The sequence below is a fragment of the Myotis brandtii genome, unplaced genomic scaffold (assembly GCF_000412655.1).
Source record: "Myotis brandtii unplaced genomic scaffold, ASM41265v1 scaffold488, whole genome shotgun sequence".
NCBI lineage: Eukaryota > Metazoa > Chordata > Mammalia > Chiroptera > Vespertilionidae > Myotis > Myotis brandtii.
In genome coordinates this window covers 2,544,976-2,561,691 of record NW_005368638.1, presented here as the reverse complement: position 1 = coordinate 2,561,691, position 16,716 = coordinate 2,544,976, and the positions used below count along the sequence as shown (strand labels likewise).

Below are 16,716 nucleotides of genomic sequence, written 5' to 3'. Positions count from 1 at the left end.
CCAGGCCGATGGCCCCCCCCCCCCCCCCCCCCCAAGTGCACAAATTTTTGTGCACCGGGCCTCTAGTTCTTTTATAACCACAAAAGTAACATGTCAAATAAAAATAGGTCTACTCCCTTCTCCCACTATGTATAAAATATATGAGGATTAAAATCAAACTCTTCTGCCGTCGGCTCAACAATGCTTGTGCCAACCCTGCATCCTTTTCTGCTTTTCCTCAGTGCAATCTTGGAAATGCAGGGGTATTCACGTTCCCAGGCTCATCTCAGTATAAGAAGTTAGAGCCGCTTGATGTCACAAGACAGGCCACAGCCTAATAACCTCAGTGCCCACAGGGCAGGTTTTATTAAACAAGATGCAGTCATGTCGGGTCATCGGAGGGGTGACACTATAGGCAAGGCATGAGAAGGCTCAGAGCCACAGCCCTCCACCTCCAGGGTCGGAACCAGAAGGCTGGTGGCCCGGCTCTGCTAGGCACAGTGGAAGAGAACCTGGGTCCCTACCTGGCCCTTCGTTCTCTCTCTGGGGATTTGAAAGTTAACTTCTGGGTGCAAAGAAATGAAGCCCTAACATTTGATTTTGGTCTTTTTTAACACTGAGAATGGGTCTCTGTCCTAGTTATATCAGTTCTGGATCTAATTAGTCTCTTATTAAAATGGAAGGGCCCAATCCACTGACACTGCACCCAAAACCCCTTAGTGATTAAAACCATCTTGCAGTCTTCCCCGAGAACACAAACACCCAGCCCTTGGTTCTCCCCAACTGTGAAAAATACTCTGGCTTCCCTTCATCGTCAGGGTGAGCAAAGTTTGACAGAGGGACATGACAGGGAGCCAACGGGGAGTCTTTTCTGACTTCTAACCTGCTCTCGCTGGCAGGTCCACTGGTACATGCAGACAGCGAGGTCAGATTCCACCACTGAAACACACAGCTGACATATGAACACAAAACTCCAGCCAGAGCAAATGGCTTTGGGTAAATGTTCATATTAAATGGCACCAGATGACCATGAGTAACAAATGTAAGGGAAAGGGTAAATAAGAAAAAAAGGAGGGGGAGGGGGAACAAGCCTAACTTTCTTGCCTAAAGATTTTACATATTTTCATAGTTTTATTTTCCTTCAGCCAAAAACCCTGAGGCCTGTATAGTAAGTAAAGGATTTATGGTGATAGGATGGAGCCGTGTACATGCATTTGTCCAGCTCCTGCATGGACACATAGGAGCTAGAGAATGACACAGGCCTCTGCTCCTCCCCCATCTTCCCCTCCACGTCTCCAACCCCCTCCACAGGCCCCCTAGGTTGCTTATTATTACAGACCACTCCTCTTCTCTCCCAGACCTCTCCCAGCTGCCAAGAGCTCCTCCGTAGTCATCGATTCATATACCCTACCCACTCTATCTAAAGGACTCATCTCAAGAGTCCTAAATTCTAGTCCAAAAAGGACAGCCATTTGTGCAATATCTCCTATCAGAATAAACTCAACACTAGGAAACTGAACTCATCTTCCCCTCAAAACAGCTCCAACTTTCTCATGTTTATGCTTCAGAAGCTCAGGCACCTGTCTCCTCTCAACTCTGCTCCCCTTGTCTTATTCTGTTCAGGCCGCTATAACAAAAATACCATAGACAGGGCGGTTTAAACAACAGAACTTTATTTCTCACAGTCCTGGAAGCTAGAAAGTCCACGAACAAGGTGCCAGCAGATTTGGTGTCTGGTGAGGGCCCGCTTCCTGGCTCACAGACACCCCTCTTCTGTGTCCTCACAGGGCAGAGGGGGGAGAGCTCTCTGGATCCCTTTTATGAGGGCACTAACCCCACTCATGAGGACTCCACCCTCATGACCTAATCACCTCTCACCCCCCTTCCCCATCTCCTAATACCATCCAATTGGGAATTTGGCTTCAATATGTGAATTAGGGGGAACATTAACATTCAGTCCATAGCATTTCTCTACCCCCAGTCAGCACATTTACTCAATGTTTTTCTTTGCAGTGCATTTCATCTTCACCTTACCCATGCCCAACCTCAGCTCCCCAAGATGACCCTTATAACCTCAAAGACATTCTCCCTACCTCTGCTCTCTCCCCTTGGTAACATTACAGAGCTGGGATTCTCCCACCACCTCCTAAAAAAAAAAAATAAACAAACAAAAAACTACAGTTTTCCCATGCCTACTCTTAAAGTCCAAACTCCCTAACCTCTCAGTCCTAGTTCCACGCTATCTAAATCCTACCTCTTTCATGGACTAGTTCAAATCCTACCTTCTAAATCCCTATAGCAATCGTTCACAAGTTATTTAGCAGTTAAGTACTACTTATTATGACACCTTGTCTATTAGCATCTTGAATTTTAACTTATAGGAGGGAATCCTCATAGTTGGTTGAGAAAACAGATTGGCAGTTTCTTAAAAAGCTAACATAAAATTACCATTTTTATCAGAGACTCCTACATATGTATCCAAAAGAAATGGAAACAGACTTGCACAAGAATATTCACAGCAGCATTATCCATAATAACCAAAACAATGAAACTTACACCTTCACCATCTGATGAATGGGTAAAATGTGGAGTATCATACAAAGGAATACTACTCAGGAAACAAAAGGACAACCTGGATGAAGATATTAATATGGATGAACCTTAAAACATTATGCAAAGTGGAAAGACATGCTGGTGATTCCTGTTATACGAGACATGCAGAAAGGCAAATTTATAGACAGAAAGTTGATTAGTGGTTGCCTGGGGCTTAGAGTGGAAACAGGGATCATGGGAGAAGATAAAAAACTGATTTGTTGGGATTGTTGCACTGCTTGATAAATTAAATCACTGAATTGAATACTTGATGAGTCAATTTTATATGTAAAACGCACTTCAATAAAGTTAACATTTCTTTAATTACAGTAGGTACTCAAATAGACAGAAAGTTGATTAGTGGTTGCCTGGGGCTTAGAGTGGAAACAGGGATCATGGGAGAAGATAAAAAACTGATTTGTTGGGATTGTTGCACTGCTTGATAAATTAAATCACTGAATTGAATACTTGATGAGTCAATTTTATATGTAAAACGCACTTCAATAAAGTTAACATTTCTTTAATTACAGTAGGTATTCAATTACTTGAATATTTAATCTCTTACCTGTTTTTATTTTCCTCACCACCCTTTCCCCTGCAATTAGACTCTAAACATCTTGAGGGCACAGACCATGTCTCCCACTTATTTTTTATGCTAATTTTAATATGAATTGCACCTACTCCAAAGCTATACATATTATTCTGTGTTCCTAACAATTTGCAATTTGTGGCTTTGACTTTTGCCTTGCCAGGCTATGGAGTGACGCATTCAAAAGCATCAAGGACGGAATGGTGTATGTGGTAGTTGAATCGCAGCTCCTCTGCTTCAAAGCTAGAACTCAGGGCAAGTTAACTGCCCAAGCCTATTGCCCAGGTCTCTACTGAAAGAAAAAAAAAAGTGGTAACTACCTTACAGAGTTGCTATGACGATGAGTGAGGCAGTCTGGATTAATGGTTGGCCCAGTGCTTGAAACATGCACAGCTCACCGGATGCTGGCTGAAACATGCATGCACAAACCCAGCCCCAAAGGCACGTGCCCTAGAGAAGCATCTTTCAAACAGGACACAACCTTCAACAAGAGAGTGGACACCTACAGACTGCGCTACCCTCTTCTTGTCATCTACCAGGCAAGAGTGGCCCTGTGTCAAATGGAGTTGAAAAGTAAATATTAAAATTATAAAACTAAGAAAGAGTGGCCCTGGAACATCTTTTCTCCCTCCCAAGCCCACTGAAGTGTATGTATGACAGAAATACTACTAATCATTTAACAAAAGGAACTAAACATACCTACAACTTTCAACATAGAGTTTATCTCCCAAGGGGGATTGCACTTCCTAGCCCCCTTGGTGTTTAGCAGGGCCAATGTCCAGCTCTAACCAACGAGAAAAAGTGACCTGTCACTTCCAAACCAGAGCATGCTGCCAAGACCCTCCCAGTCCTTTCCCTCTCCCACAGCAATGGTCCAGCCGCTGGCTGCTCTTGAGGACGGCGTGGAGATCCCCAGCCACCTGCGATGGACAGGGAGTGTGAGAATAAACCTTGTTCTTGGCCAGAGTTTTGGGGGTTGTTTCCACAGCATAATCTAGACTTGCCTGACAGTCACAAGGCTCTCAGGCTATGAAATTATATGCTTTAAATATCTCACCCAAAAAAGCCTTCTAAAACTCTTTATTCCCTGGCTCCGTGACAAGCCACTCTCCCTGTTTTCTGGCAACTTCTGTAACCATTTCTCCATTCCCTCATGGACATACTTCCTCTGCCTAACTCACTAAACCCTGCTGTTAGCCAGGGTTTTGTCCTCAGCTCATTACTGTTCTCATTCCACATGCTCTCCAGGGAGACCTTACCCACTCTCCTGATTTATCCACATGTGAAGCCGTCCAAAGCTATCTCCAGGCTAGTTCAGGGATTCCCTTACACCCAAAGTCCTGCTGGGCCTAGCTGACCCATAGCATCATAAATCCAACATATCCAAAAGCAAACACATCAGTGCCAAGCCACCTCAACATGTATCTCCGCCTACCTCTCCCTTAGTTAACAGCACCTAAATCTACTGTCGCCCAGATCAGAAACCTGACAGTAGAGTACTCCCTCTCCCCCACCTCCACCCTCCCTCAACCAACCAGTCCAGTCCAGTTCACCTCCCTTAAATGTGTGTTATTGTTTGAGGGAAGGGGAGATAGTTTTTTTATTTGTTTAACTCTTATTACAGTATATACTGAGAAAAATATGTCAAGTTCAGAAAATGTCTTATTTTGGTATCAGCTATGACAGCAATGTTCTACCCTGAAGAGACAAGTAGTTTAGTCCAGACCAAGAAACAAGAGAGCTATAATTTCATAATTATGTCAGTAGCAACCTACATCTTCATCTCATCTCTTTAGCTACTTGCTTCAGTAAATGTCTCAGAACACTGCCAAAGAAGCTGTCATTTTTTATTAGTCTCTTAAGCAATAATTCATATTATTGTTCAAGTTGAAAACAGGGCAAATCTTATGGTTCTTTTTATGGAGTTCTCTTCTTCTAAGTCTACTAGTGCCCGGTGCATGGATTTGTGCACATGGAAAGGAAATAAGTGGCCGGCGGGGTAGAACTGGGCGAGAAGGGCCGGACACGCTCTGGAGAACCTCCCGTGGTCCCTCCCTAGCCGGCTGCACACCTGGGGCGGTGTCATGCAAAACTAAGAAAGAGTGGCCCTGGAACATCTTTTCTCCTGGGGCAGTGTCATGGCTCAAAGGGCGTCTGTGGACTGAGCGGAGTCCCTCCAGCAGATGGGGTCCCTTGGCCTGGCCTATGGGGATGGGGCTGAAACCAGTTCTCCGACATCCCCCCGAGGGGTCCTGGATTGCGAGGGCGGTTCTCGGGAAACGCACCCCAGAATCGGGCTCCCTCCTGTCTGGTTCCGGGGTGCGTCACCTGAGAACCGCCGCTGTCAAGTCACCGCAGCTCGGCAGTTCCTGCGTTGAGCATCTTCCCCGATGGTCAGTGCACATCATAGCCCCAGGTCAGAGCGTCTTCCCCCTGGTGGTCATTGCACGTCATAGCTACCGGTCGGACAGTCAGACGGTCGCTTAGCCTTTTATATCTAGCATCCACTAATTCATGCTGTTCTCTAAACTGCTTGGTTTTCTAAAACGGAATAAAATAATGCTGGTATGTAAAACCAGAGCCAATGCTTCTCACCTATGCAGCCAAAACTCTTGCAATTTCCCAAGCAAGGTGGACCACACGAATAGCACCTACTCACTGGGCAGTGCCATGCCCACTGTCCTCTGGTTATTGTAACTACTGCACAGCAGTCTGTGCTGACCACGCTGGTCTTCAGCCTCAAACAGCAGTCAGAAGCTATTCTCCATACAGAAGAGTTCTCACAGCAGCACAATTAATCACGAAGGACCGGAAAACAAATGCCCACTTCTTATTGCTTTACAGTAAGCCAGCAACAAACACAAATGAGTAATTATAAACATGACTCGACCAGAATGTGCTCCTATACTTAAAATGCTTTTGTTAAAACTAAAATCCACAACTTCTGCCAAGAACTTAATATTCTCAAGCAGAATCAATTTACTTTAAGAGGCAAAGAAAACTACTGTCAAATGTACTATGTAATTAAAAGCCTATCATACTCAATGTAGACAGTGTTCGTGTCACTTTAAAGATCCGAACACCTTTTTCCTTTCTGCAAACTCTTCTGCAGAAAGAGCTATCACTCTAAATCCAACAGTGCAGAGCAATTATGCCTCATTTCTACTTCTTTCCTCACAATGGCAAATTTGTCAGTCCTTAACTCAACCTGATAAAAGCTCTGATTTCCAGGCCAAACATCCACTATACACACAGAAAGCCCAAAATGGAATGAGGCATGGAAGGGTGGTACACCTGAAATCTTCAGATTCTGGAAACACTGGCACCTTCCTTTCAGTGAGCTCCAAAAAACTGTGGATGTCACCATTTTAATAACTTCAATTCAAGCACTACCCCCGCCCCCCACAACTGGTAAACAGCCAATGACATGGCAAGTATTCTCAGTACTGCCTGAAATGAGGGGAAGGAGGGTGCAACCAGATTTATGTGACTTGCCCAAAACTGTCGATCTAAAACATGACTATCGGGAGAGTCACCAACAACTGGAAACTGCTTACTCTGAAAACAGTGCCAAATCTGCTGGCTCATTTTTTCAGCTGGTTTTTTAATTCAACGTTTTCTCTTTCTTCCAGACAAAGCACAGCACTTTTCTCTCAGAACACACCAGTCAGGGTATTGCTAACTAACTTGACTGGGTGGCTTTATACTCCCACACCAAACAGTGTAGCTGGCTGCTAGGAAAGAGGTCTCATAGCTTAGAAATACATCATATGAAGTGTTAAAGATGTGTGTGAAACGATTTTTAATTGCTTGCAATAGCACAATGTGAAGGCAACATCAGGAAACCAGGTGTTTAAAACACTTAAGTGCTACCCCCACACCGGTAAACAGCCAAATGACACCATGTTACTCAATTCTTTAATACAAAAACTTCCCAGACGTATCTGTTGAACTTGACTTTGCAGTTTAATTCTATGTTTTGATGGCAGTGAGGGAACCCTGGAGCTATTACTCCCTTGTAAAAAAATGTCAACACCTGATTTACTCACCTGGCTTAAAAAAAGAGAGGAAAATATAAAATAAGTATCCTTTGGTTAGCAATCATCCTTTTTAATGATCTGTTTGCATACCTGTGTACGGGGGCTACTTTGGATATAGAAAATACCGAGGATCACAAGACAATAAACTTCTCAATCAGGACATCAACAGCATCAGGGTAAGCAGGAAATAAACTTTACCAAGAGACTGACATTTGCACTTTTGACAGAACTGAATTACAGAGCAAATTCACTGAAACAACAACAACAAAAAACCCTGTCCTTGTAAAGGCTAATCTTTAACCCCCAAAGAAGTGTTCCGATTCTGATACACATACCACACGACTGGCTAAGAAAATAAATCGCGGTGCTTAGCAACAGGGCACCGTAACTACAGTGAGCGGCCCTGCGCTCACCCTCGCCGGCAACCACTGAGGCCAGCAAGGCCAGGCCCCGGGAGAGTCTCCTATTTCTCCACACAAGCTGCCGCTGTCTCCTTATTGAAGCCTCGGATGGAGAGATCATAGACCACCTCCTCCACTTTCTTCACGTCGTACTTCAAGCCATCGTAGCGCTTCCTCAGGGAGTCGTTTTTCAGGTTGAGGAGGCGGAACCCGGAATCCAGCTCATTGATGAAGGTGGAGATGTGAAGGGGCCGGGAGTAGTCTCCAGCAGTCACACTGTTGACAGACAGCCTCGACTGTACAAGGAAAGAGAGACTGGGATGTGTTACAATGTGGCTCCACCTTACCATGTCCTCCAAATCACGACAAGACCCTCAGGCCACAACACTTCACATATTATCTTTGATGAATACATTTTTGACAAATGCTTAATATTACTACTAACTTAATAACTTAAGAAATCATTTCTCTTTTGTTAGAGTTTCTATGGGCTACAATTTATTCTACATAAATATTATTTGTAAACCCACAGTGAACAGCCTTATAACAGCTTTTTTTTTCATCTTTAGAATTATTTTCATAACATAATTTCTAAGGAAAGAGACTAAGAAGATAAAAGCAAGAATAATTAATATAGTTATGTAGGTAAGTTGCTCTCCAAAACAATTACATGAGTTAACACAGTTACCAGGAATATGTTTTTCCACTACTTTGAAACAAAGAGGTATAATCATCTCTTTAAAATTCACACATTAGTAAATATGCACCTCGTCAGAATGGCATTTCTCTGGTGACTAGCAAAACTCATACCGTGCACAGTCAATGACTATCTGGTGACCAACAGATGGCTTCTAAATGAATCAGACTCCCGGGATTTTTGTACCCATTTTAAAAAATAACAGCGAAGTGGGAAGGTGAAAAAAATTAACGGCTCCAGGACCAGACAACTTCACAGGTGAATTCTACCAAAATTCAAAGAAAATTTAATACCTATCCATCTCCAACTCTTCCAAAATATTGAAGAGGAAAGAATGAATGTTTCCTAACTCAGCCAACATTATTTGGAAACCAAAACCAGGCAGGAACAACACACACACACACACAAAGATTACAGGTCAATATCTCTGATAAACATAGATGCAAAAGTCCTCAACAAAATACTAGCAAATCAAATAAAACAATACATTTAAAGCAGCGGTTCTCAACATGTGGGTCGAGACCCCTTTGGAGGTCGAACGACCCTTTCACAGGGGTCACCTAAGACTATCGGAAAACACATATATAATTACATATTGTTTTTGTGATTAATCACTATGCTTTAATTATGTTCAATTTGTAACAATGAAATTGGGGGTCACCATAACATGAGGAACTGTATTAAAGGGCCGCGGAATTAGGAAGGTTGAGAACCACTGATTTAAAGGATCATACACCACAATCAAATGCATTTCACTGTAGGGATACAAGGATGGTTCTATATTTGCAAATCAATCAATGTAGTACACATTAACAAAATGAGGTAAAAATCTTATGATCATTTCACTAGATGCAAAAAAAGCATGTGACAGGATACAACATCCATTTATGATCTTTTTAAATATATATATATCATTTTTATTTCAGAGAGGAAGGGAGAGAGAGGAAGAGAGAGAAACATCAATGATGAGAGAGAATAATCTATTGGCTGCCTCCTGAACACCCTCCTACTGGGGATGGAGCCCACAACCTGGGCACATGCCCTGAACAGGGAATGAAACTGTGATCGCCTGGTTCATAGGTTGATGCTCAACCCCTGAGCCACACCAGCCAGGAAGCCATTTATGATTTTTTAAAGAAACCTCTCAATAAAATGGGTATAGAAGGAAAAGTGCCTCAACATAATAAAGGCCAAATAAGACAAAGCCACAGCTAACTTCATACTCAACAGTGAAAAACAAAGCTTTTCCTCTAAGATCGAACAGAAACAAGACAAGGATGCCCACTCTTGCCAGTTTTACTCAACACTACTACAAGTCCTAGTCAGAGAAATTAGACAAGAAATAAAAGGCATCCAAATTGGAAAGGAAAGAGTAAAACTGTCACTATTTGCAGATGGCATGATTTTATATATATAAAACCCTAAAGATCCCACCAAAAAAATATCAGAAATAAGATTTCAGAATACAAAATCAACATACAAAAATCTGCTGCATTTCTATATGCTAACAATGAACTATCAGAAAGATAGATAAAGAAAAACAATCCCATTTACAACTGCAATAGAAAAAAAATACCTAGAAATAAGCAAAGGAAAGGAAACACTTGTACACTGAAAAGGAAAAGACATTCTTTCTTGAAAGAAATTAAAGACAAAAAAAAAATGAAAAAAACATTCTGTGTCGATGGACTGGAAGAATTAACATTGTTAAAATGTCCATATTACCTACAGGAATCTACAGATTCAACGCAATCCCTATTAAAATCCCAATGGCATTTTTCACAGAAATAGAACAAAACAAATCCTCAAATTTTGGAACCACAAAAGACCCCAAATAGAAGTCCTGAGGAAAAGAGAACACAGCCAGAGATATCACACTACCCAATTTCAAACTACACTACAAAGCTACAATAATCAACAGTATGGTAATGGCAAAAAAAAACACAGAGAGAGACCAATGGAACAGAACTGAGCCCAGAAATAATCCCAGATATATATGGACAAGTAACTTACAGCAAAGGAGACAAGAATATACAATGGAGAAAGTTTCTTCAATAAAGCTGGGAAAACTGGACAGCCCTATGCAAAAGAATGAAAGTAAACTACTATTGGCCCTAACCAGTTTGGCTCAGTGGATAGAGCGTCAACCTGCGGACTCAAGGGTCCCCGGTTAGATTCCGGTCAAGGGCATGTACCTTGGTTGAGGGCACATCCCCAGTAGGGGGTGTGCAGGAGGCAGCTGATCGATGTTTCTCTGTCATCGATGTTTCTAACTCTCTATCCCTCTCCCTTCCTCTCTGTAAAAAATCAATAAAATATATTTTTTAAAAATAAAAATAAAAAAATAAACAAATGGGACTACATCAAACCAAAAAGCTTCTGCACAGCAAAGGAAACCATCAACAACAAAGGCAACCAACCAAATGGGGCAAGATATTTGCAAATGGTACTTACAATAAGGTACTAATTCAAAAAATATATAAAGAACTCATACAACTCAACAACAACAACCACCACCTAATTAAGAATGGGCAGGCCCTGGCCAGAGTAGGTAAGTGGTTAAAGCGGCGGCCTGTGCACCAGAGGGTCTCATGTTCAGTTCCCGGTCAAAGGGCATGCACCTCAGATGCGGGTTCACTCCCCACCCCTGGTTGGGGTGCATGCAGAGGCAACCAGTCGATGTGTGTCTCTCACATCGATGTTTCTTCCTCCCTCCTTCCCTCCCTCCCCGTCTCCTTACCTCCCTTCTACTCTCTCTGAAAAGCAAAGGAAAAAATATCCTCAAGGTGAGATTAACAAACAAAAAAAAAAAATGGTCAGAGGATCTGAATAGCCATGTTTCCAAGAAGACATACAGATGGCTAAGAGACACATGAAAAGATGCTCAATATCACTAATCATCAGGGAAATGCACATCAAAATCACAATGAGATATCACTTCACACCTCTTCACACCTGTTAGAATGGCTATTATCAAAGAAATAGGAGATAATAAATGCTGGGGAGGATGTGAAGGAAAGGAAACCCTCATACACTATTGATGGGAAAGTAAATTGGTGCAGCCACCATGAAAAATAGGATGGAGATTCCTCAAACAACTAAGAAGAGAACTATTATGGTCCACCTATTCTACTTCTGGGTATTTATCCAAAGAATATAAAAACATTAATTTGAAAAGGCATATGCACCCGTGTTCACTGAAACTTTATTTTTAACAGCCAAGATATATAAAAAATTAAGTGTCCATGGATGGATGAATAAATAAAGAAGTGGTATATATACAATGGAATACCACATAGTCATTAGAAAGAATGAAATCTTGCCATTTGTGACAACATGGGTGGACCTTGAGGGTATTATGGCAAGAGAAATAAGATGGAGAAAAATAAATGCTCTCACTTATATGTGGAAACTTAAAAAAAAAAGCAAAACAAAAACAAACTCACAGATACATACAACAGACTGGTGTTTAATGGAGGGAACTTTGGGGAGGGGGAGTGAAATGGATGAAAGGGGTCAAATACATCGTGACAGATGGAAACCAGACTTTGGTGGTGAGCATGCAATAGAGTATAGAGATATCAAGCTATAATGTTGTACACCTGAAATTTCTATGTTAGTATTAACCAATTAACAGTAAAAAATAAAAAGAAAGAAAATGGCAAATTACTAAGTATATTACCAGTTCACTAGCAAGAATTAGAACTCCTGAGAGATAATCTTCTACATCCAGATGAAATCCTTTCTCCCGATCTGGCTCAACTAAAAAAAAAAAAATCAAGATAAAAATGAGGTCGTGATATGAATATAATTTAAGCCTTAGCATTTTTTTTTAAGTGTTTGAAAACGGATGAATCATATAAAACAATCTTTTGTTTCCTATTAATTCTTATTTTTCAATTACAGTTGACATACAATATTAACCTTGGCAACTAGACTTCATTGAGAATTTTTCTAGCTCTCAAGCAAAATTCAACTTTCCTGTCCACTCTTCTTTTAAAAAGTAATACCACAAAAAATGTCAGAGGATATCTGTTTTTAGCAGAAGTCACAATATCTGCAACTGACTTCAAATGGTTGACAAGCGCACACAAACACACACATGCACACAGACACAGACACACCCAGTGAGGAGACTAAGAGGATGTGGCAGAATGTTAAGAGCAGTGAGTCTAAGTGAGCTATAAACAGGCATTCACTGTATTATTCTTCTAACTTTCCTACAGCCTTGACATTTTTAAAAACTAAAGTTTACAAATATAACACCCAAGTACAAAGAGAAGCCACTACATATTTTTAGGTTTTGTGTTTCCAAGTAACTGGTTTTACACCTAGTTCTCATTTGTTATAATAGAGATTATAAGCCAACAGCCTCTTCCACCAAAAATTAACCTATCCATTAGTATTGGTTCTGCAGATCAATACTAATGAAGACACTTACTGCCGAGAATTTCTGTGACTGCTTCTCGAGTCACTAGTGTTTCTGACTCCAAGTACACAACAAAGGCCGCCAGGAAGACCAGCCGCTGCAACACAAACCTCCAGTGCTCATGAAATCTGCACAAAGACAAGCACATAGGTTGAGGGACCAGAGGCCTTAAAAAAGACAGGTTTAGTACAGTCAAGTTCAAACATTTTAGAATTGGAATTCTTTTCCAAATAAAATTTTACGTGAAACCCCAACATACGAAACATGTAAGAGCAATATGACATTTAAATATATTAGATAGATTTAGTGTAGATTTTGCAAGTTCAAATTTATAATTATAAACTAAAAGTTTAATAAATAAGCATGATTCAGTTTTATGAATACAAAAATTTACAGCTGAAGATTATGTTCTTTTTTTTTTTTTAATATATTTTATTGATTTTTTAACAGAGAGGAAGGGAGAGAGATAGAGAGTTAGAAACATCAATGAGAGAGAAACATCGACCAGCTGCCTCCTGCACATCTCCCACTGGGGATGTGCCCGAAACCCAGGTACATGCCCTTGACCGGAATCGAACCTGGGACCTTTCAGTCCGCACCGACGCTCTATCCACTGAGCCAAACCGGTTTCGGCTGAAGATTATGTTCTTAATAAATAAGAACAATGATAGTGCTCTGAGAAAAATATTGACAACTGAAGACTGAGGAGAAACACAATTGTACATCAGCTTCAACACCTAACTCATTCCTACATTTTGAGTGTAGTGTATTAAGAAAATTCTGATTCACACATGTAAGTAATAACTACCATTTGCCATCACTACATAAATAGACTTAAAAAGTCAGGGATACTACGTTAAACTGAGCCAGAAACCTGGAAAAGAAATAGGAAATTTGACAACTTCTGGATATTGATGCTATGCCTCCTGTGGCAACAATTCAGAAAAAAATTTCAACACAATGCAGGCCAAACAAAACCTTCTGAGGGCCAAATCAGCCACAGGGCAGCCTGTGTCTGACTCCAAATTACCTGGTCTCTGAAGACCCTGACAATTCTATCCTCCTATTTTTCTAAGCTTCAGTTACTACCTTTGCAAGGTTTGGCAAACTTTCTCTGTGAAGGGCCAGATAATAAATATTTTAGGCTTTGCAGGTCACTTTCAGTCTGTTACATATTCTTATTTGGCTGTTTTTCTTTTTCTAACAACTTTAAAATAAAGAAGCAATTCTTAGCTTCCAGAGGCAGCAAGCCACGGGTAGTTTGCCAATCCCTGCCTTAAAAAACCTTGTGAGGTTGTGCTACCCACTCCCCACATGCATGTTCTATTTATTGCCCATAAATACGTCTGAAATGAGTATCTTCTTCAGTAAGAAAATAAACATAAGTAGATAGTTTAGGTTCTTATTTACCATATTTTATCAACATCCATTTAATATCTGTGAAATCAGGATGCATTTTACAATCTACATGTTTCACAATTATGATTGGCAACAACTTTTCTTCCATAAAGCAATATATACTTTAAAATAACTGATGGTGTAAATCCAACAACATACGGCATAAAATATTGGATAAATATGTTACTTGGCAGTGAAAGTCAAGCTTTAAGGTAAAGCTCAACTCTATAACCTTAACAGCAGATATGGTTCATCCAATTTCACAAGCAACTTGAATATAATAAAAAGATATTCTTTATTTTGACCTCATACAACAAATATTGTTTTTAACTGCTTTTTCATTGCAAAAATTATACATGATCTTTAAGAAAATTTTGAAAAGAAAATAATATCACCAATTTTGTCACCGTTCAAATACTGCCATTAATAGTTTGATTATGTTTCTTTTTGTTGCTTCTTCTACATAGAGGGATTTTTACCTAGTGCTAAGCAATCATTCAGTACATATAATTTCCTGCCTTTTTTTAACTTAATATTATAAAATAATGCTACTTTTCTTACAAACCTGTAATACTGTTCAGCAGGGAACTTGGTCTTCAAAGACATTAGATGTGTTTTCACGGTACCAAAATGTTCTCGAGCTTTCAAACACCTCTTTGGAACTGATCACACCAAAAAAAAAAAACCAAACAAGAAAAAAAAAAAAAACAATAATCAAACATCATAATGAAAGACCAAATTTCAAATACTTAATAGTGCTTAATACTTACTATTGCTTAATAATCTATGCAGTCTACCTGGAAATAAATCAATTTTTTTAAAAAGCTCATGACCAAATATAGGATATGAATCTCTGCTTTTCAACCTGGCTTTCAAATTTTCACCTCTAGTTCGCCTACTGATGAACCAATACTGAGAAATAAACAAAAATTTGCTGAAAGGGAATGTTAGGAAACACAGCGTGAGCTATCAGGACTGACCTCATCCCTAAGGGGCTGCACACCAGATGCACTCCTAGACAGTCCTCAAAGGAGGCGTAAAATTGATCTGCTTCTAGCTTTCATTATTTGGTGAAGAAGAAGTTTTACCAATTATTCTCAATCAGGCTGACCAACTACATATCATGGAGAAAAATGACTTGCCCCTGACACCTATAAATTACTTTGTTATACCATTCTCTATCTGAAAATGTATTTCAGCTCTTTCAGCTGTGCTTACAATGGAGGTTCCATGTTAAAATTTATCATAATTGATCTCCATCCATTCAAGGGACTAACTGTACACACATTCAGAACATTTTACAGTGGCCATTTCATATCTACAAATGCGTATTAAACCATATTCAATATCTGAAAGGTTTGGTGTGTTTTTGAAGCACCAAATAAACGTTGCTAAATACACAAGTGAACTATGATACTCCTACTATTATCATCAGCAGCAGGTCATCAAATAGAAAACATCCCATATTATGTGAAAGTGGAAAATCAATCAAAACACAGAATTCTGTAAACCTGTAAAAACGATAAACTCACCTACTCCAACTTTTATTCACCATAAAAGATGAGGAACATTTCTCATAATGAAATGACACAGAGCTGAAATGCTGTTTGGATGGTAAAGCTCTTTAAATGAGATTGATGAACTGGAATAAAACCTCAAAAGTCAAAACGAAACACTTACTGTCCTGAAACCCAGCACCTTGATGGACCCCTTGCAGTAGAGTTAAAATTTCCCGGGCTGTTTGTTCTAAACTCTGCACTACTTTTCGGATTTCCTAGAAAGAATTAAAAACCAAAATATCAGGTCAGTTCAACATCATTATTATCATAGCCTGAAACCAAATATGCCAGGTAGCACGTTTGATTATGACACCTTCACATACAGTGAAAACACTAACCATCTTCACAAGGACTGAACCGGCACAGACAACACCCAGGTCTGAATCCCGACTCCCGCCTCCTTCCTCTGAGACCCTCGGGAAGCCTTCGGGAAGCCTGAGGTTCCTATTTAACCTTCAAGGTAAGAGCCGCCTCCCCGCATCTCAACTTCCCCGCAGGACCCCACAGCGCTGAAAGGGGCTGAGGCACCTGCATGCCATTTGCAAAGACAAGAATAAAAGGCGACACAGGGGTGGGTCTTTCTCATTCACTCGTTCACTCATTCATTCTACAAACACTCACGGAGCACATCCCCGTGCTAGGCTTGTGTCAATGCTGGGGAGCCAAGTACAGCCCCCTCCTGTCGGGCAGTTCAACGGACATTCAGAAGACAGGACTTGCACAGGTTTCTTAAATGTTAATGCGTTACCAGAAAACGTAACAGGCAATCGATCATTTGGCCTGTGAAATCCAGGAGATGAATATGGGAGAGCGGGGGCGGGGGGGTGGAAAGCAGCAGATTTCAGGAAGAGCAGAGAGCATGCAAAACCTCTGAGGCCGGCACCTACGGGGAGCCGGAGAGATGAAAGGGAGGTAATGTGGCCACGACATAAGCAGAAGATGGGGTACAGTGACAATGGGGACACACACACACACACGCGCGCGCGCAGCTGGATTTTCGCCCTCCGTGTAATGAGGAGCCATGGGAGTTTA

General features: G+C 40.7%; 1 protein-coding gene and 1 long non-coding RNA gene across 3 annotated transcripts; one reads left to right on the top strand and one right to left on the bottom strand.

Moving 5' to 3' along the window:
• Positions 1-1,302: 1,302 nt before the first annotated feature.
• Positions 1,303-3,469, top strand: LOC106727854. The gene is made up of 2 exons (XR_001364105.1): positions 1,303-2,904; positions 3,105-3,469. It is a non-coding gene; the product is annotated as an uncharacterized LOC106727854 (long non-coding RNA).
• A 3,902-nt stretch (positions 3,470-7,371) lies between these two features.
• On the bottom strand, positions 7,372-16,474 carry TSN (translin). 2 transcript variants are annotated; one of them, XM_005876517.2, is made up of 6 exons: positions 16,433-16,474; positions 15,806-15,899; positions 14,691-14,787; positions 12,740-12,855; positions 11,981-12,060; positions 7,372-7,897 (listed from the first exon to the last, which is right to left on the bottom strand). In XM_005876517.2, the coding sequence occupies exons 1-6, from the start codon at positions 16,457-16,459 to the stop codon at positions 7,664-7,666; spliced, it is 648 nt and encodes a 215-aa protein (XP_005876579.1). In that variant the 5' UTR covers positions 16,460-16,474; the 3' UTR covers positions 7,372-7,663. The 2 variants fall into 2 exon arrangements, with proteins under 2 accessions (XP_005876579.1, XP_005876580.1); XM_005876518.2 differs by lacking the exon at positions 16,433-16,474 and adding an exon at positions 16,306-16,329.
• Positions 16,475-16,716: the final 242 nt, after the last annotated feature.